At 35.8% G+C, this 21,222-nt stretch overlaps 2 protein-coding genes across 6 annotated transcripts in view; one reads left to right on the forward strand and one right to left on the reverse strand.

Moving 5' to 3' along the window:
• MNAT1 (MNAT1 component of CDK activating kinase) overlaps positions 1 to 1,731 on the forward strand; it is a 284,646-nt gene extending 282,915 nt beyond the window's left edge. Inside the window, exon 8 of the mRNA XM_001377477.4 lies at positions 1,280 to 1,731. Within this exon, the coding sequence (XP_001377514.1) occupies positions 1,280 to 1,400 (121 nt within the window). The 3' untranslated portion in view covers positions 1,401 to 1,731. The remainder of the gene's footprint in view (positions 1 to 1,279) is intronic.
• Positions 1,727 to 21,190, reverse strand: TRMT5 (tRNA methyltransferase 5). Of its 5 annotated transcripts, none has more exons than XM_056810855.1 (6): positions 21,061 to 21,190; positions 18,798 to 19,450; positions 14,050 to 14,174; positions 9,903 to 10,578; positions 7,632 to 7,670; positions 1,727 to 6,493 (listed from the first exon to the last, which is right to left on the reverse strand). In XM_056810855.1, the coding sequence occupies exons 1-6, from the start codon at positions 21,063 to 21,065 to the stop codon at positions 6,486 to 6,488; spliced, it is 1,506 nt and encodes a 501-aa protein (XP_056666833.1). In that variant the 5' UTR covers positions 21,066 to 21,190; the 3' UTR covers positions 1,727 to 6,485. The 5 variants fall into 5 exon arrangements, with proteins under 5 accessions (XP_056666833.1, XP_007473040.1, XP_056666832.1 ...); XM_007472978.3 differs by having other exon boundaries at positions 21,046 to 21,174; XM_056810854.1 differs by having other exon boundaries at positions 1,727 to 7,670.
• Between the last annotated feature and the right edge of the window lie 32 nt (positions 21,191 to 21,222).

Raw genomic sequence — 21,222 nt, forward strand, 5'->3', positions numbered from 1 at the left:
CTATGTCCCCTTAAATGTTAGTCCTCTTATCTGACTGCGATATTCAAATGAAGATAAATTTTAATAACAAGTTTGGATTGGGGAGATATCAGGGAAGAGCAATTCCCTAGATGAGGTTTGAGTCTCTCTCAGCTTTTGAGCTGAGGCCGGCTGGTGGAGGGTTTCTCTTATTCCACTCTATACTATATTTGTGCTAGCTTTCTTAATTACAAAAGTCTTAGCATTAGACAGCGAGAGGAAGAAAAGTTCTGACCTTCAGAGCTGGTTGGGCCTGTCTCTTCAGGCTGACGCCCCTAAAGACCGGCCTTACAGTTCAAAATGCTTCCCTTAAGTCCTTTTGTTAATGACATGATCACAGGAATCCAGAGAGAGCACACAGTTGGGAAAATCAGGAAAATAGAGGCACTTCTATCCAGATACCAGGAGAGCTCCTCCTTATACTTCCAGGGCCAGGAAGGAAGTGCTTGTCACAAAACCAACTGCTACTCCCAGTTGCCCCTTCCCTCACCAATTGTCAGTCAGTCTTGTTAATATCTTCTCTCTCTAACACTCCAACTGCTGTTGGTTCCAACTCAGTGGCAGAAAGTCCAGAACTTGTTTTAGTTTTCCTTTCCACAGACTATAGGGCTTCTCATGCATTTCCTGTATTAAATTTGCTGATGTTTATATGAAAGCTATTTGCTATCCATGTGTTATAATTCTATTCAAAGTCATGCTGGGGGTCGGGGGGGGGGGGGGAGGGAGAGGGAGATTGCCATTGCTACCAGCCAGTATACCAGTTAGGCTTTGTTCATTATTAATTAGTAGATATCTTTATGGCCACAACTTTTGGAAACTTCAGAGTTTTATGGTTGGTTAAACTGTTATTGTAATTCAACATTAACCTAAGCTCCTTAGTTGACACTTGGTAAATTGAATTACACTCCTTTTTTCAGCATGGCATAATGAATAGCTGCCATGAAGCCAGAAAGTCCTGAGTTCAAGTGCTGCTTCTGGCACATACTAGTTATATTACCTTAGGTAAGTCACTTAACTTTTCAGTGCTGTAGGTAACTGACTAGAAATTGCAGAGGGACTGACATACAGAGGTAGAGGGAGTTTCCTCACCCAGGAGTTTTCCTATGCCTGTAAAACTATAGGTACACATTATTCATTTTCACATGATAAAAATTACTTATAATATGTTGAAGATTTTGTACTCAGTATTTTATTGCTTTGAAAAAAGTCTTTATCTATTGCTTTGTACTTTTTGCATAAACTCATCTTTTTTTCCTTTTAGGTATCTAAATCATGTCCGAGCTGCCTCACCACAGGATCTCGCTGGAGGCTATACTTCTTCTCTTGCGTGCCACCGAGCCTTACAAGATGCTTTCAGTGGGCTTTTCTGGCCATACAGTTAACCTGCACTTATTTACTAGTTTATGAAACTTAGAAATTGGAGTGAAAGCAGAATCTAGCATAAGTAAAACAAGCATGAAATGATCACCACACTCAGTACAACACAGCCTAAGCTGCCACTTAGGGTAGCTATGTGAAATAAAATCAGGACCCAGTGTCATGTAATTGGGAGATGTGTTTTTGTGGAAGAAAATTCATTTCTATTTGTATTTTCCTGAGAACTGAAAAAGTAAGCCACATGTAATGGAAGATATGAATAACTTACTTATGTATACTTGGTTTAAATATAGACTTGTAAATTTTTTAAAAAATAAAGCAAGACTTTATATTAAACTTTATGGTTTTATTCTTATTACAGCATTTTCTTTGAACAAGTGTTTAAATGCAATTTTGATGACATTAAGTCAATATTCAAGCCTATTATTTTTGCCTCATAAAATCTTTTTCTCCAGTGTCTTCTCAATACTAGTCCAAACAAGTGGGTTTATTTCTATCAGCAGGTTGTGGCAAGTAAAATTCTCTAAATTAAAGACTTAATGCCTATTCTGATTTGGAAAATGAAGCAAAGTTTGATTAAGGCATTAGAGTCAGACACCTGCCTGTGAGCCATGGCTTAAATAGGATAATCTAGAGCAAACACAGCTTTTTACCAATGGTAAAATTAAAGCCATATCTTAGTATCTAATACTTACATAGTACCATTCCACTAATATACAAGACAATCTTATGGCAAATCCTGGGAGATTGAATTTAAGTAAAATTTTTTACCTTTTGAAAATTGCACTAAGTATGATATATTTTCCTATGGCCCTTAAAAAGTTTTCATCCTACAAGAGATTTTGTAACACATGTAATACTTGTAAAGGCTTTCTTTGGTCAACGGTGGGAAAAATAAAGTATTTGAAATAATGGTCTAATTTTTCTAGCAATTTACAGTTTATAAACCACCACAACCACTCTGTTAGTGCAATAATGTTAATAACTAATTTTAGATAAGGAAACTGAGGCTCAGAAAAGTGAGTTGATCTGATCATGTGACACAGATAGTAACTGCTGGGACTGGGACACAAACTTTTTGATTAGAAGCCCATTGCTATTTCTACCACATGCTGCCTTTCTTAATGTCAATGAATGGTTCCTCTAGTTTCTTAAGAAAACTGAAGGATTTCTTGTCAAATTGCCATTAAAATCTATAATTACACTTTATAACTGCTCCAATTCTGATGTGAAACTATGTTAAATGTTATATTTGTGGAATGTACTACATAGATAGTGAATGGGGGCACTTTAACTATGAGTCTGAGGGCCTGGGTTGGATTCCCAGCTACTTAACTACATGACTTTGGGCCAGTCACATGACTTCTCTACTTCAGTGTAAAGTGGGGTCTATATGATCTCAAAGGGACATCCTAACTAAAGCCAGTGTTCCTGTGCTTTCATACACTCACAGCTCTTTAATTTGGTGAGAACAACATATCATGGCCATGAGGAAATTGAGGCACAAAGTTTGCTGAGAGTAGCAACTTAGTGACAAATTAGGAGTAAACTTTGGATTCTGGTTTTCCAAACTTAGTTTTCTCCCCATATTCAAAGCTTCTTGCCACTTTTCATGTCTGCTAAGCTCTTAATTAAGAATATTAATATCAGGAGTCCTCACTTCCATAACTTTTGATATCTAATTCATACTCTTACAACTCTTTGTTGTTATCTTTGCATCCAAATCCATGCTGACAAGTTCAGCCTTCCATAACAATAATCTTATCTCTCTTTATTGCTTTTCCTTCTGGATCCTGAATTCTGAAACTTTCTTCTGAGACTGGTTTTCTGTCCTTCTATCTCTTTAATTCCCCTCCTAACTCTATTCTTTCCTCTGGTTCTGGGATCACTTTCTAACCATTCAACATTTAAAACAATACTTTGTTGATTAGTTGAATTAACTCTACATTCAACCACTTCAATAATGCCTTCACAGCTTCACCCTCAAATCCCATGACCATAGACAATTCCTATCCTGGTAGCCTTCATCCCTTAGTAATTTATACCTTTTGCCTCCTCAGCCTATTTTCCCAAGTGGTCAAAGGGACAATAAAGAGGAAATCATGAAGCCATGTTGATTGGATTCACTACTACTTATACCACGTATTCTCAACTGGACTATCAGTGCCTTTAGTCCTTTCTATTATATTTTGTGCCAATTGTTTTATTTTTCTTCAAGCCTGGAACTCCTCAAATATATCCTATTCTTCCCCTTTCCCACCGGTACATAACTTCTACCGACAGAAGCCATCTAAATTCCTACAGCTCTTCTGTTCTCAGCATCCTTTTTACTCAAAAAGTGGTCCTCTCTTGGCCATATCTATACTGTTCACTTGTACTCTGAATCTCATTTGCTCCTTTTTTTTGGTGATAGTTCTAGCAATTTTTCTTCCTATTTTATTCAGTCTCTCCTCTCTCTTCCAGGTACTTCCCTTCAATTTATATCATGCTCAATTCTTTCCTAGCCTAAAAGGCATTCCCCTTGCCCCCGTGCCTTAACTAAAGCTATTATTCACTTTTCTCCTTTCATTGATTAACTTTTAAAGTCCTCTATACTTAACTGCTTCTTTTCCATACCCACTCCCTTAATATAGACTCCATCTATCTCATACTTCTGAAATAACTCTTTCCAGGCTCACTAATAACTCATGAATTACTAAATCTAAGGACTGTTTAACTATGGAAATTTTTCCATGCCGTGTGACACTATTGATTTCACTAAGGTCCTACTATAATCTTCATAACCAGGGAAAATCCTATTACTGTATGTGTAATTTGAAATGATTGGAACATTGGCGGGAAATGATAATTCCTAGAATTTGTTATATAGAAGAAAGTAGTCTCTTATGCATGCTAAATCTGGAGAAAATAGGTTTCAGAGACTAGAAAGGGCCCAATGGACTAAAAACCTCTATAGAAAAAAGTTCAGAAGAGAAATATAAATTCTCAAGAATGATGAATACCAGGATGGGGGGGCATGAGGAAGAATGAAAATTATCTAAAGAAGCAGATGTGCAAACACAGGGAAAGTAACAACTTGCATCTTATTTGCTTTTTAAAAAAATAATTGGGGTTTTATCAGTGTTGTTTTCAAATATATCCCATTCCCTATTTAAGAGTCATTCAGAAGAAAGCAAGAAAAAAAGTAGTTCAACAGAATTAACCATGTAACTGAATATGCTGGTAATAAAGAAAAAGGATAAATGTGACTGGCCTGTAAGCATGTCAGCCATGCATTAAGCCAAGAATGTACTGAGTTGCATGAGGGAAGTGAAGGATAAGAGCGTGGTTGGTGGTTTTTTAGATCTATTGGTGGGAAAAGGAGGATCAAAGGGATGTGACCATTCTTTTCAGTGGACAGGATGTGATAGCTGACTTCAGAGAAGGCAGAGTTGTATTCTTTTTTGATTGTTTTCTTTGCCAAGGAGAATGACATTTGTACTGGAGATGACAAAAGAAAATGGTTAGAAAGGAATTCATAGGGAAGAGAAAGTACCAGTTGAAAGACTATTCTAGGGAGCAGCTAAGTGTCTCATTGGTTAGATAGCCAGGCCTGGAGATGGAAGGTCCTGGGTATAAATCTGACTTCACACACTTCCTAGCTGCATGACCCTGAGCAAGTCACTTAACCTGCTTAGCCCTTACTGTTCCTATGCCTTGGAACAAATACTTTTTTTATTCAAATTGGTTGATGGTAAGTAAATAAGCAGCAAGCCAAGAAGTCTATAGTTAAGCAATTAAGTGTAAGTCACTGTGTTGAGCTCTGGGAATACAAATATAAGTAGAAAGTTTTTGCCTTCAAAGAGCTTACATTCTAATGGGGTAACATACAGAGAAAAGGATCAGGAATATAGCCTAGAGAGACAATGAATATATGGTTGACTTGGGCTGCCTCCTTAAAACAGAGGCTATGAATGTGTGAATGGGGGGAGGGGGGAGAAGAATCCATTCAGAGGGAGGTACAGAAGAAGTAGAAAGGACTTAGGATATATGAAATCCAGGTGTGGAAATAGCATGGGCATTGTACTTCTCAAAACTCAGGCAAACGATTATCAGGTAATCCCTTATACCCTTGTGACTCCCAAACCAAAACATCTGACCTTGAGGATTACCCTCCTTTGATTTGAGATGGACAAAGAGACACACTTCATCCAAGTGTCTTCCAAATCTGAGGTGTACCCCAATCCCATGCCTTCGGGAAAACCTCCTCCCTCCAATCCCTTGCTCCAGAGTCAACTCCTCACTGTTGTAAAAGTATAAAATCCCCAGAATTGATGTCTTCTGGGGGGATCAGCTTTTCCACCCATGCTGTTACACCTTGGAGGCAGGCTTCCACCTAAGCTGCCCTTCTGGCCAGATTCAACATTACCTTCCAAATTAATACATTTCTCTTTTTATTTTAAGCTAAGTTTTGGAGTCTTGCATTCTTGCAAAAGGTATCCTTCCTGAACCCCAGGGGTTCACCTCTGCACCCCCACAAAAAGAGCCTCCAGGGAGAAGAGGCTTTTGTTCATTGTAGGGAAAGATCAGGAGAGTCATGAGTGCAGTCTTGAGAGGAATGAAGACATGGCTGGCCTGGGTGAGCTCCTTAAAAAAGGCAGTTCTGGGAGTAACCAGTCAATCAGAGGGAGAAGCCACAGGAGTGGGGGGTACTTCCAATTTCTGAAGTCCAGGGGTAAAATTAGCTTCCAGGGTGAAGAGGTTTCTGAGGCATCATAGAGAACAAGTAATAATAGTTTGAAAGGCTGCGTGCAAAAATGGCCATGGATCCTTGGGAGTGTGCTGCTGGACATATTTTTGTTCCCCTCCACAGTTTCTGAGACATTAATTCTGGGACTAGTTGAGTCAATGGTGATCAGTGGGGTAAATATCTAGTTGCCCTTGATAAATTCAAGTCACCTGGTCCATAACAATAGTTCCTTTGATACAAGAATTTGTTACCACTGAGTCGGTCACTGGTATATAAAAAATAGGAATTACAAGAAAAGAATAAACACTGTCCAGATTTCAGCCTGCAAACTACAGGCTAGTGAACTGCAGTTTGACTCTTGTCAAAATTCTGTAACAAAATAATAAAGTATATCAGGGGAAAGCTATAGCTACAGCTATGGTTTACCAAGATTTTTAGTAAAGCAACTTGATAAAATGTCACATTGCTATACTGGATACTTTAAAATATAGATTACTAAACAGTAATAGATTTAGAGAGATTCAGAGCCAGTTGAATAAGTTAACTCAGAATTCAATTTTTCAATGTAAGTATGGGTATGCAAGATTAAGGAATTTTATGCTGCAACTTGCCAACTGTCAATCTTTGAAACATCAAGTTACCTAAACATCAAAAGCCCATAAGTTTTGTCTGGACTAAGAAGACAGAAGGTCTTGACTTAACAGGAATTCAAATGACCAAGCATTCATCTTTACCACCTAGAGATTAATAGGGAGTAAGACTACTATCTGAACATATCAATTAGTCCATAATGATATGTTTTGTGTGATCACTAATTGGCTGTGAGCAACACTGGAGGAAAGAATATAATTACTGTTTGCATATAGTTGCCTCTCCATTAGAAAGTGAACTCCTTGAGGACAGGAACCATAACTTTGTTTTTGTATTTCTAGGGTTTAGCATAAGGCCATTAATAAGTTCCTATTGACTGACTGAGCTAGGATTAGTACAAATTCAGATTCCTAGACATATCAGCATAGTTATTCTATTTTTTTTGTGTTAACTGACTTACTACCTAACTAGCTCTATGCATGTGAAAACAAGTATATTTCATTTACGTAAGCTTTAGTAGCTTAAAACTGCACAGGGAAGCAAGACTGTGAGGAATAATGAGTTTATATGTACATTTCACTAAATTAAAACATAGTAAGACTGATTATTAGTGTCTTTATAGAATAGCCACTATATTTCTTACTTTCATATAGTCTTTCCCCAAAAGAAAAAGTAAACTTTTCTTCAATAACTTGTGAAAGTAAATTTAATCACCTTTATAATTTAGCAACTAAGATGTCAGCTATAAAAGGTAAAGGAAAACTTATCTAGTCTCAATAACAAAGTGACACAATACGTGAGCTTCATGGAATTACAAATTGCTTTTAGTGCCACAAGGAATGGGGGGGTGGGGTTAGAAATATTTCTGATCATGTTTGTAAACCACTTTGTGATTGTTCTTCTTATAAGGCTTTACCTGTTCTTTGACGTTTAAAAGGAGGCGCCTCCAGATTTTCTGTAACAAAACCAAATAGACTTATGTTAGGTAGTGTTTCAAATAATTGACTTCAAATTTAACAGATGACAAAAAATGAAAATATTTAATGTTGGCAGGATTGTAGAAAGACAGAAACACTAATGCATTGTTGGTAGGATTGTAATTAGTATATCCACTCTTGAAGGCATTTAAAATGAAGTACTGTAAATCTTTTGAAATCTCTCAGACTTGTGAATGTTAAAAATTTCCCCATCAGGGAATTCTTAATTGGAACAAATTCCCTACTGAGAAACATTCCCCATTTTGATGTGAGAACATGCCAGGATCAGAAATGGGAGGACCTCTACTCCACCCGTACTTAAGACTGCTTTAGGGGAAAAAAACTCCTTGCTAAACAAAGAAAGTACTTGGATCCATGCTTATGGTGGGGCAAGGAGTTCTTTGAGCCAGGCCTGTTTTTAGAATTGATACAATGAGATGCTAGGTACCTAAAAGGGTCGGGCAAGTTTTCTCTTAATGAGATTAGTTGACTCAGCTGTGTTTTCTCTAGTTCAGACTTACTGAGGAGATTTGGTCCACACAGCAGCATTTTTTCTGATTCAGACATACTGAGGAGATTGGTCAACTTAGCAGGAATTTAGATGGGCAGTCTTTTGGAAAGCGTCTACAGTGATTGGTAGATGTAGGGACTTAGGGGAAGTGACATGGGAGAAAAAACCCTATATAAGAAAAAGCAGAATCTCTTGAGGGATATATTCCTTTTGGAGGATCTCTGATGAGGATCACTTGGGAAGAATCTCTTGAGAGCGGCTCTGGAGAAAGGCCCTTTGGAACAGTCTCTGGCCGGAAGGCTCTCTGGTGAAGTCAGCTGAGATGGAGCTGGCCTGGTGTTACTAGAATCCTTGTTTAGTCAGACCTTGTGGTGAGTGTTAAAAAAACTGACTGATTTCTCTCAAGACTCAGGTCTGGGCCATATTGGCTTGAGGCCCTTCAGACTTATTCCTTTCTTACTCTCTCTCTCTTTTCTTTGATTACTCATTGTATTGTTAATTAAAATCTCTATAAAACCCAATTGACTTGGGTATTTGAATAATTGGGAATATTTCCCTGGTGACCACCTTATATTTGATTTAAAACCCAAGACACTGGAGTGAAACATATTTCTGCGGTCAAAATTTACTCACCCTCTCTTATATCTATCACAATTTATATCTTCCACTATTTTAATCACTACAGTTTAAGACCTCAACCATTTTAAATCTCACAGTACATAAAATGACTAAAATATCCAAGCATTTTGACCCAAAGATCCACTGTTAAGCATACACCAAAGGGGGTCACATAGAAAGAAAAGCTACATATACACTAAAATAGTTATAGTAGTATTTTTTATGTTAAGAAGTGAAAACAAAATCAATTCCTATTGATTGAAGAATGACTAATATGAATATAATATGGTGCTAGAAGAAATGATAAACATAAACAAGGCACATGAAAAAGAATAACAACCAAAATAACAATCAAAGCTGAATGCTGTGATATTATAAAGAATAAGCTTTGTTTCTCCTGCTCTTTAGCAGAGGTCAGGGTCACTGACTGTGCAATACTGCATATAATATTGGATTTTTTCAATGTGGTGATTGTTTTTGTTAAAAAATTTCCCCCTTTTTCTCTCTTTAAAAAAAAAAAGTTCTTTGTTATAAGTGATGGCTTTCTGGGAGAGAGGGGGAATATGAGGGGAAAGACAATGTGAAAACAAAGGATATTAAAATAGACAAATTGAAAACAAAGGATATTAAAGTATCTTACAAAAATTAATAGAAACATCATAATAATGTTAAGAATCTTAAATTAATGTTTTAAGATACATGCTTTATATACTAGTCTTCAAAATCAAATGATAGAACAGCATTATGATGCAATGGAAAAGTCTGCTTTTAAATCCTATCTATCTATTTACTATTGTGTCATATTGGGTAGGTCACATACTTCTCTCAATCTGTTTCTTCATCTGTAAAATGAGAAAATTAAATTAAATTATTTCTGACATGCTGTCAACTTTGAATCTATGATCCTATGATCATTTACCTAGCAACAACATAGCAGGTACACAGTAAAATAAATACAATAAAACTAAACCACAACTGAATGGAAAATGATTAAGTCTTAACTATTATACTAGTTTGTTTAACCTCATTTTCGACTGGCTGCTAGAAAAGTTACGTATAAAATATTTAAATTTATCCATACCAGCTTTCAAAAATTGCTCCCCTTGGGTCATTGTCTGGTTCTTATAGAGCACTGAAGCTGGGACCTGGAAAGTGAGGCATACCATTTCCTTATTAGGAGCTACATTCCTTACAAGGTGAACTGAACTGCATCCTTTTAAAGAAGCACCTAACAAAGTTTCAGCTCGCTGCTGAACATCTTTAGCAGGATCATCTGCTTTGGAAAAACTATAACAGTGCACTTTGGGAAATAATTCACTGCTTTTGGATTGTCCACTTAAAAGACACTGAAAAATACTGAGGAACTCAACAGCCATTGCTGGTAAATTCATAACTATGTGTACAGATGGTTTTCTCTCCTTTGATGGTTGTTCCACCAGCTTCATTAACTCATCTCTTACTGGTCCTTGAAGGAAGTCTTTCCCATCCAGGTTAAAGATTTTTACTTTTTGGTCCACTTTATTTAGTTTACAATTGTGCAATAGCCATTTGTAGGATTCAGGATTGAGATCATTGGCAAATACAGTGCAGTCTTTCTTTGCTACTGGAATGGCAAAGGGCCCAACTCCAGCAAAAACATCAAATAAAACATCTCCAGGCTTGAGAAGCTCTGTAATGCGGTTGTGTTCTGTGCTGAGACGAGGATTCCAATACACTTTTGAAAAATCAAATTCATAGGTATAGTTGTTTTCTCGAACCTGAAAAAGGTATATTTTGGTTAATAATTTGGTTATTTCTAAATTCCTGATGTTAATATGTAAATATTTTCACAAGATGGGTCATTTATAAATATCCTTAAATGCTAGAGCTAACAGCAAAGAACAGAGCACTCAAAATACATTTAATTAGTAAACTAGTGTTTATAATATCCTAGAGACTAGTTAATTTATTGCATTAGACTTTTCTGAGAAAAGCCATCCCTTCAAAGTCAAATGGTTTTCCCACCTTGTCCTAAAGGGTCATAAAGTACTTCCTCAGTCATATAAGGATTTTTTTTAGATAGGTCAATAGACTAGCTTAATTATGTTCTTATATACAACCAGATAGAAGGAGAAAACCTATAACCTGAAACAACAAACCACACACATTTCCCTGGTAGGTAGACAGTTATTTTGCAGTTGGCAACCCCAGACCACAAAGTCACCTTTTGGATTTTTGTCTGTTAGAAGGAAGCATGAGTTAACTATCAGTGACAACAATGATGGAAATCTAAATTCAGAGTAATTCTGCATTTTTTAGACTTTGTTACTTTGGGGTTTTGCTGGTTACAAGTCTAGGAATATATGTGGCAGGGACACAGAACTAGAAATTTTAGATGATAAACCAAATTTAAACTGTTGAGAACAAATCAATGTAATGAACTGACCGAGCAAACTATTTTTTTCATGCTTTCTTCCCTTTGCCAAATTTAACGTATCTTGGTTAAATTATAATGTACATGATATAAAGACATGAGAAAAAATATCAAATAATTTATAACAATGCTTTGTGATTATTACAGATATGAAATATCAAAACTATAAAAATTCCCTATTAAATATTTAATATTCTTGCTTCATGTACTCATTTTTCTGGGTCAATTGCCACATGTATATGTACATAATTGCCATATATGTTATATGTATAATGTGAATGAAAAATTCCCTACCCCCTTATATGACGATTAGATTTTAATGTTAACAATACTATTGAGTTAATCATAATTCTAATTCTAAGATAGTTAAATAAAGTTATCATAAGTGATGATTCTGGTAGGCCTTTTGTGATTATTTTAGTTTAAGTTTTAAAGTAAGATAACTGCTTGAATATAGTTAATCAGTGTTAGCATAGGTCTCAGTTTTAACCTTAGCCTTCAATTTGTTATATCATGCACCCTCAGCAATCATGGTCTTGAACTTGTGTCTGGGTCTTCAGTAACAGAGGCTTTTCCTTTGCTTCGAAGCCTGGTGACACTCCTTCACCTTTGTATACACCCTAGTATCCATCATTAAGCTTTTGCCCTGCTTGGGGGCCTGGCACCTCCTCCTTACCCTGGTCATTTTAGTATGCATCATCCTTGACATCATCAGGCTTAGAAAGTAGGGTTCGGGGTCCCCTGCTCCCCTCTTGTCTATCAAGTTACTTTCAAGTCATCCCCAAGTGACTTCTATCAATGAAAAGTATTTACTGATTACTTCAACCAATCCACATCTCTCTATTTTTATCACTATCTTAGATTATTTCATAAGTTGTGATATTCTTGGGGTATAAAAGAAGCCCTCTCACAAGGCTTGGGGTCTTTTGGTCTTGACCAGGAGTCTGGCTTTATTGTGAGACTGGCCCTTTCCCAATAAACCTATTTCTTTTTGGCTTGGAGACTTGGTTTTTCTTATTTGTATTCCTGTGCTTAGAACTTATGCAACAATGAAAAAGACATATAAATAAAATCTAACTTTTGATGTCTCATTTTAAGGAATCATCTTACAAACACATGACACTAGGAAATGCAAATGTGATCTTACTGCATGAGATTCTCTGGTAAAGATCTAATGTGACCATTATCAAGTATTCATAGTTTAATATCAAAAGTTTTTAGCATTTTAAGGAAAAGCATGTATATGCTAAATGAATAGAAATATGAATTAAACTCTAGTGTTTTTTTACTTAATAGGGTTTTAAAAATACAAAACCAGAGTAATCTCTAGTTGTCTTAAAAAAACATTAAGAGTCACCTGTAAATACAAAGAGACTTCCCGGAAGTGTAGTAGATCCCATCTCTGAGAACAAATTGCTCATTGTTGTAAAGAGTTGAGATAAAATAAAGAATATGCACACTTAATACTTAAAACAGGATAAAATGTTTCCTGATAGGAAGACATTAATGAGTATTTCCCATTCTCCATAATTGCTATTCAGTGCTGTTACCAAAGGGCAACAAAATTCCAGGTGAACCAGCAAGGAACAGCCTAGAGCCTTTACACTGTTAAGTGAAAAACAATGGCTATCCTCTTAAATATTATTGTAAAATATTACATTTTTTAAAATTTAAAGGCATAATTTTCTGCTACAGGATAAAATTAACTGCTATTTGCTTTTATATTATGCTATGCCCTCAATTACAAAGCAGTCTGGGTTTTCTTTTTCTTTAAACTCTTACCTTCCATCTTAGACTCAATACTGTGTATTAATTCTAAGGCACAAGGGTGGTAAGGGCGAGTCAATAGGGATTAAGTGACTTGCCCAGGGTCACACGGCTAGGAAGTATCAGAGGTCACAACTGAACCCAGGACCTCCCATCCTTAGGCTTTGCTCTCAATTCACACTGAACCTCCTAGATGTCCCCGAGGAAGTATGGGGAGACCAATGAACACTTAATGATTCTAATCTGAACAATATTAAAATAATATTTGTAAATGCTTCAAAGGGCAGTGTTCCTATACCTACATTTCCAACAAAACCAGTTTTCAGTAGCTAACAAAAAAAATCTGTATTTTGCATCAACCTTTTAAAAAATTCTACTCTACTAACATTTTGCCACTGGTGCCTTTTTTTTTTTAAATTAAAAATGTTTTTTCAATTACATACAGAAACAAATTTTGACAATTGTTTCCTGACATTTTGCCATTCAGATTCTCTCCCTTCCTTCCTCTGATATAGTTCATAACAGTGCTTTCATGCAATATAGATTTCCATATTCCTCAAAATATGACAAGAAACAAATCACATATAATAAAAAAGTCTTGAAGGAAAGAAAGTGAAAGACAGTAAGATTTTAAACACTTATTCTCTAAAAGAGTAGCTTTAACTTTGAGAATTCCATTATTGGCTGTACTCCTGATTCCCCAGAGCTTATTCTATAAGGCTTCTTACCCCTTTCATATTTTCCTCCTCTCACCCTTTTCAACTTCCTTTTATGAATTTAAATTTAAATGCCCCAAAGACAGAGATTGTCTTTCTCTTGGTAATTGTATTCCCAAGGCCTAGCACCCAGCCTGACATATAGTGAGCAGTTAATATATGCTTTCTGATTGACCAATATTTACTCACAAAGGTACAATGATAAGAGTTTTGGTAAACATAAGCTGTTTAATGATAGAATATATATATATTTTTTTAAAACTCAAGTTTTTACATTAGCTATTTTGACTTTGACCATGACTTGATACAACCGATGAGACAAAATACTGTACCTTGGTTATCATGTTCTCCTCTCCACATAGCACTTCCATCTGAAAATTTCTGTAAATATTGTCAATAGTATTGATCTTATTTACTGCTGAAGTGATGCCTTGGTTTTTATCAATTATAACTTGGCCTGAAAAAAAATAGGGGAACATTTTTTGATAAATTTTCCTTTAATGTTTACAAAATAAAGCTAGAAATTGTATATTTTAAAATGTAAACATATTTTCCTCAAATATGCTGCTAGAATGTGCTGAAGGAATATAATTACAAAAACCTCATGCCACTGGGGCTATTTGATGGCCTCAGTAATTAAAAAAAAAAATTCCATAGCTGAAGCCCCTTGAATGTGTTTTACCTAATAGGTAACCATGAGGTGAGGGACAGGAAGTGATGATATTTTAAAATATCAACAAAAGCAATTGAGTTTCTAGCTGTGGGGGATAGGTAACTGTTCATTTTGGAAATATCTGTGAAGTAAATAAATGTTTCCTAATAAAAGAACTTTTTGGGTCTTTGACTCTGCGCTAGAATCAATTTTTACAGAACTTCCCCTATCCTGCAATGGGAATCTGCAAATCACAGTTTTATAGTATAGGGCCTATACAGTCACATTTGTCAGAAGCTGAATTTGGGAATTTGGAATCAGATTTTCATTCAAAGCACTGCTTTCTACCCACTATACTTTGTCATTACAGGAAAGGCAAACAATAAACAAAAAAAAATCTATTAAAATAATAGTTATGCTATAATTGGATATTATAGATTGTAAAAATGGAGATTTGAACCCCTGACTTCAATCCCCAGAAGTCCTTGGTAGTTCTTAGAATTCCCTAAAATCTCACCTGAGTGCTCACCTGGGCCGAGAACACAATTTGTATTTAAACTGACTCTCTGCCTACTTTGGGGGTCTCTGCTTCCGCTTCTAAGCACAGGCATCTCTCTACACTCAGGCAGGATGTGAGTGGTTGTGAATGGGCTCTGTGCCCTAAGCACATGCTTTCTTATTTTGTATTTTCTTTATTTCTTAATTCTAATAATCTTTAATAAACCTCTAAAAATATAATACTTTTAGTAGAGAAACTAATTTAATTTTTACAAGATTATGATGATTACAATAATTATAATCATCTTAGTCAATAAAAGAGGAAGTCAGGAAAGGCAGTGGGTAGAGCACTGGGCACAGAGTCTGGAAGAGTTCAAATCCCAACTCAGATATTTGTGCAAGTCACTTCACCTCTGCCTTCCTCAGTTTCCTCAACTGTAAAATGGAGACAATAACTCTACCTACCTCCCAGGGTTGCTGTGAAGATCAAATGAGATAATACAGTGCTGGGCACATAAATGTTTAATGTATGCATGTTTCTTTACTTTTAATTAGTTTTTCTTTTTAAATAATATTTTATTGTATGTTTTTCCCCAATTACTTGTAGAAAAAATTTTTAACATTTGTTTTTCTGACACTTTGCAATCTAAATTTTCTCCCTCTTTCCCTTCCCTACTCCCTACCCAAGAAAGTAAGCTATTTAATATAGATGATACATATATGCATTATTATGCAATACCTAATTCTATATTCTTTATTCATGAAAGACACATCACACCTACAAGAAAAAACTCATGAAGAAAATAAAGCGAAAAATGGTATGATTTGATCTGCATTCAGACTCCATCAGTTCTTTCTTTGGCAGTAGAGAATTCATTGAATTCTTTGGAGTTGTCTCGGATCACTGTATTGCTAATAAAAGAAAAGCCATTTAAAGTTTCTCTTTATACAATATTGCAATGTGATCCTGGTTCTGATCATTTCACTTTTCATCAATTCAAGCAAGTCTTTGTAGGTCAGCGGTTCTCAACCTCTCAATTTGTAGCAATGAGAATAAATAATGCATATCAGGTATTTACATTCCGAATCATAACTGTAGCAAAATTACAGTTTTGAAGTAGCCACCAAAATAATTTTTGGGTTTGGGGTCACTGTTGAGAACCACTGTTGTAGGGTTTTCCGAAATCGTTCTACTAGTCATTTCTTATGGCACAATAGTATTCCATTACAGTCAAATACCACAATTTGTTCAGCCATTCCCTAATTACTGGACATTCCATTAGTTTCTAATTCTTTGCCAATACAAAAAAACCCTATTTTTGTACAAATAGGTCCTTTTCCCCTTTTTCTGATCTCTTTAGGATACAGAATTAGTAATGCTGGATCAAAGAGTATGTGGTTTTATAGCCTTCTGGGCATTGTGGTTTCTTTTTTCAACATTAGTTTAGAAACCTTTAAGAGTCTATCCTGAAATGTAAGAGGATTTAATTTAGAAATCTAATAACATAAAAAATGCAAATGAATAACAGTTGCAATTCAAATAAAATACTTTATAATAATCTGCCTGCAAAACTTTCAGTATTGTAATATAAATAGGCAAAAGCTCTAATTTTGCCACCTTCTTAGGAATCAAAACTGAATTCCTAAGGTAGAGTAGTTAGCTTGAGGTGAAAAATGAAATTTATGTAGAAAACCAAAACCCTTTAGACCAATAATTAGTTTTGAATTTTGGTGGGAAGGGTCAGGGTGGAGTAGGGATGTCAGAATCTCTGATATCATAGGGGTAGACAAATCCCTGGGAGGATCAATCTAGCAATGCATCACAATGAAACATCATTATTTAGTGCTTACCAAGTTCCAGGCCCTGGGGGTACAAAGAATGGAACATTTCCAACTTACAAAGAATTTATATTCTGAAGAAGATTCCCTTCAGAATGTAGGTATATGTAGAATAAATTTAAAGAGAATAACTCCAAATAAATATATAGTAGTTAGGGAGTGAAGTCATCAGCAGTTGGGGGTGTTAGGAACAATTTCACAAGGAAGGTAAGGCTTGAGCTGCTTTAAGGAAGACAAGAAGTCATGAGATGGAGGTGCGGAAAGTAAGAGAGGCTGTACAAAGACCCAGGGATGGGAGATGTAGGAGAGCAGGTCAGAGTATAGGAGGAGCAGTAATGCACAATAATAGCATTAGACTTAGGCTAGGTCAGGTAGTGAAGACCTTCAAATGCTAAAGAGAAGAATTTATATTTATACTAAGGGCAGTAAGAAATCTCTCTTTTGTTGTTTTTTTGTTGACTGAAGAGGGAGATGACATAATTAAATCTTCAGGTAAAGAAATCACTTTGGAGGAAAGTTTTGGAGGAAATTGGAGGAAAGATAAGATTAAAGTGGGAAGAGAATTATGGAAGACCCATTAAGAGACTGTTGCAATACGCTAGGTAAGAAATTATACCTGAACTAAAGTAGAAGCTATGTTAGTTGAGAAAATGAGTTAAGAAATAAAGATAGAAGTGGTAATATTTGGCAATTGACTAAATGCATGGGGTAAGGAAGAGTAAAAAATGAAGGTGACATCAAGACAGGAAGAAAAAAAGTATCTAACAAAAATAGGGAAATTTGGAAGAAGGGTGGTTGTGGGGCAGAGAGGGTAAATAAATGAATAATGTTTTAGGCCTACTGATTTAATCAAATAGAAAACTGGTATATAATTCAAGATTAGAGCTAAGCATATAGATCTGTGGGACATCTGCATAGGGATGACAATTAAGCCTATAGGAATTGATGAGGTCACTAAGAGAGAGCACATAGATCAATAAGAGAGTCCAAGACAGAGTCCTGGAGAATACCTGTGGTTAAGGAATATATAATGAAGCCTACAAAGGAGACTATGACAACTTTGTTTTAGAGAGCAATCCAAGTGATTTTACTACAGTCAAATAGTCAATGTGTAGCAGAGATGCAGCTTGAACTAATTTTTATGCCTCTATCCACTATGCCCACTCCTTAAAAATATTTTTGAGAATTAGAAAGTTCCTGTGTGAGGGAAAAAACATATCATAAATGAGAATACCACAATAATTATGGAAGAGCTACTTGTATTATTCAATAATCTCATCATCTCATTTAAATGACAGTCCTCGCTAAAAATAAAGTAAAAGAAAGCCATAAAAGAGTTCACAACTCTTACCTAAATAAAATGCTAGATAAGCCTAATTCCAAGACCTACTAATAATTACATCTAAAAAAACATTAATTTGCCTGGGGAATGCTAGAGATAATTAATATTTATGCTATTAATTTTTCATACTTCAGCAAAAAATTATGCTAATTATAAAGCTATTCAGGATGAGTAACAAAGGAATGGTGAACCTGGCTTAAAATCTACATCTACAGTTGTAGAAAAATAAACATTACTTTATAGTCAGACCAAAAGTTCACAAAACCTGGGATTTAAATTTAGCCCTAAAAACTAATAATCCTTGACACGTAAAGGTGTCCATAAAAGCCATTTAGGCTTGTTGATTTACAAATCTTACAGAGAGTATTCAAGATGGCTTTTTAAATTTTCCTGTAACCTGATAACTGTAAAATAAAACTCTTGTTTTTGGTCCAGACTTTTGAATTGATTGGCTAGCCAGAGAGGAGAGGATATACTGTGAAAGGAAAAACAGAACTGGAATTCCCAAGTGCAAATTCCCTCCCTAGATCCAGATTTTCTATTCATTTGTAAATTATAATCTTTAACTTCCTGAGACATAAAGATTAAATGACTTGTCAATAACATAGCTTGCCTATGCACTTGAATCCTTCATGAGTTCAGCCTTCATGAGAACAGTCCTCCATTCACTGTCATTTGCCTCTTTAGATTATATATAATTAAAATTAGAACTTACATACTGCACCCAAGTTTTTTTACATAGTACCTACCAATTAACTGTTTGAATGGTAGTTGATGATCTCGAAGGTTTAGGTGGGCTATGTGTCCAATTCGGCTAAAGCCTGAAGTTATGTCTTGACCTTCAGGAAGCACAGCTCTCAAGATTTCATCTGTCTTAAAGTTTTCATAAGTTAGCTCCAAACTATAGGAAGAAATCTGGGGGGTAACATTAAGCTCTTTTAAAAGAAGACGTTCTGATTCTTCAAATGAATCATCGGAGACAATCTTATAAGGATCCAGCATAACAAGTTTATTTCCTTCATCCTTTGGATCATCAATCACACGTTTTATGCCTGGACGCTGCAGCATTGCTTTTTTAAGGGATCTTACCAATTTATTTACTATTTCTTTCCTCACTGTAAGTACTGGAATAGTAATTATTTTTTTGAATGCAGTTCTATCAAGTTTTGTCATTCCACGAACTTGAGAAGGTGGAGAATACAATTGAGGGTCAATTTTGTTCTTGTCTATTTCTGGCATTGTAAAGAATTTGTTTCTTTGACTGAACAAGTAAAAAGCCAATGTTTTATGAAGACTCTGTACAAGTGATGTATAAATGAAAGGAATCAGTGAATTCGATGTAAGTATTCTTTGATGATATGTTTTCAGAAATCCTGAGTATCCGAGTGATCTCCACAGAATCCTAAAAAAAATTAATAAAATATAAAAATATAAACTTAAAGGTAAGATATTCAGTAATAAGGTTTCTGAAAATAAAAGTCAAAATGCAACCATATGAAATAATTCACAAGGAGTTTGATGCAACTAAAGGAGCTATCTCATAACTACAACACAAAGAAAAAGGTAGAAAAAACTTCTCTCAAGGAGCTTGAATAAATACAAATAGAGATGGAAGGCATTAGCACTGGGGTCGGGGTGCGGTGGGAGGGTGGACAAGAAAGGCTTCACATAGAAGATGCATCTAAAAGGAAGTGCTATATCTTGTGGGAGAGGTTTCCTCAGATATGAGGTATGGTCACTACAAAGGCAAGAAATGGAATGCCTTTTGTCAGGAATAGAGAAGGCCAGCATGGTAGGATAAATGTAAACAAGCATTTAATAAACATCTACTATGTGTGCCAGATGTACCAATTGCTATAGATACAAAGGCAAAAAATTAGTTCCTGTTCTCAAGAAGTTCACAGTCTAATAGGGGAGACAGCAACTACATACAAATAAGATATTATGCAAGAGAAAATGGACCAAAGAAGAGTAATGTAGAATAAAATTGGAAAGAATATAAACTCGGTCCCTCCAACTCATGAATAAATTTAAAAACTAAAAAAAGTTTATATTTTATCCCGGAGGTGATAGGGAACCACAGGAGTTTACTAAATAGTAGAGCATACTATATTTACAAAATTCATTTCCCCTCTAATAATAATACAGCAGACCCAGAAATTAATCTCCTGAATGAATTTAAGGAGAAAAAGAAAAAAAAATCACCTAATTTGTTAAAAATCAGTTGAATTAAAAAAAATCTAAACCTCCAAGTAACATTTACGTAATTTTAACAATGATTTCCTTTAAACATTTCTTTCATTTTGTTTAACTGTGTTAATTACAACTGACAAAATATTCTCAACTTTTACAGGAACTAACATTTTGCATTCACCACATTTCTAAGCAGTCTGAAAAACTGAGATTTGGGTACTAAAATGCTAACAATAATTACTTCTCACGTTTCCATAGCGTTTTAAACGTACAAACCATTATCAAAGCCACCAGGAAACAAGCAAACTGGTACAATGGAAGAGGCTGAATTTGTAACCTTTGGATGTGGGTTCATTCAAATTTCAGCTCTGCCATTTACTAGTGTGACCTCGAGAAAATCATTCAACAAACTCTCCGGTCGGTTTCCTCAGCTGTAAAGAATAGTCAACCCGTCCAGTTCTAAGTCCAGATGACTGATGCTTTGACTTCAAAGCTCTGGCTACTTAATCAGACCGAAGTCACAGAACAACATGCACCGAGATGCCCCTGGGTAGGAGGGCGCGGGCCCCAGATTTCTGACTCTCCAGGTAATATCGTGAGATTTTCCCAGAGTAGAACAAGAACCGTCAGAGAAGTTGCTAATGGTCATTTCTCACTGCGCAGTCTGATACACGTGTTCTCCCACCAGGAAATAGTGGTCACTGTTCCTGATCCCGTCTCCAATATCCCTTTCATTAGTCACCGCCCCAACCCTTTTAAGCTCTAGCTCCCATCTGGGGTGGGGGGGGAGGTGGGGAAACTCACAAGAAGTACTGGCACCTCATGTTCCAGAAGAGGGGAAGAATATAGTCGAGACACGATGACGTAATCACTCCATTTGAGAGAGGGACGGACCCATAGATTCTACGCCATCAAATCGCGCTTATCTCTCCCTCCTCCTTTTTTCTCCCCTCCCCTTCACCCTGAAAGGAGGCTGGGTTC

The sequence above is a fragment of the Monodelphis domestica genome, chromosome 1 (genome assembly GCF_027887165.1).
Source record: "Monodelphis domestica isolate mMonDom1 chromosome 1, mMonDom1.pri, whole genome shotgun sequence".
NCBI classification, from domain to species: domain Eukaryota; kingdom Metazoa; phylum Chordata; class Mammalia; order Didelphimorphia; family Didelphidae; genus Monodelphis; species Monodelphis domestica.

Coding starts and splice junctions, on each gene's coding strand:
- TRMT5 (XM_056810853.1), bottom strand. CDS start 21,065: ATGAGGTGCCAGTACTTCTT. Junction 19,451..21,045: donor ATGAGGTGCCAGTACTTCTT/GTGAGTTTCCCC, acceptor AATTTTTTTTAG/GATTCTGTGGAGATCACTCG. Junction 14,175..18,797: donor ACCATTCAAACAGTTAATTG/GTAGGTACTATG, acceptor ATTTTTTTTCAG/GCCAAGTTATAATTGATAAA.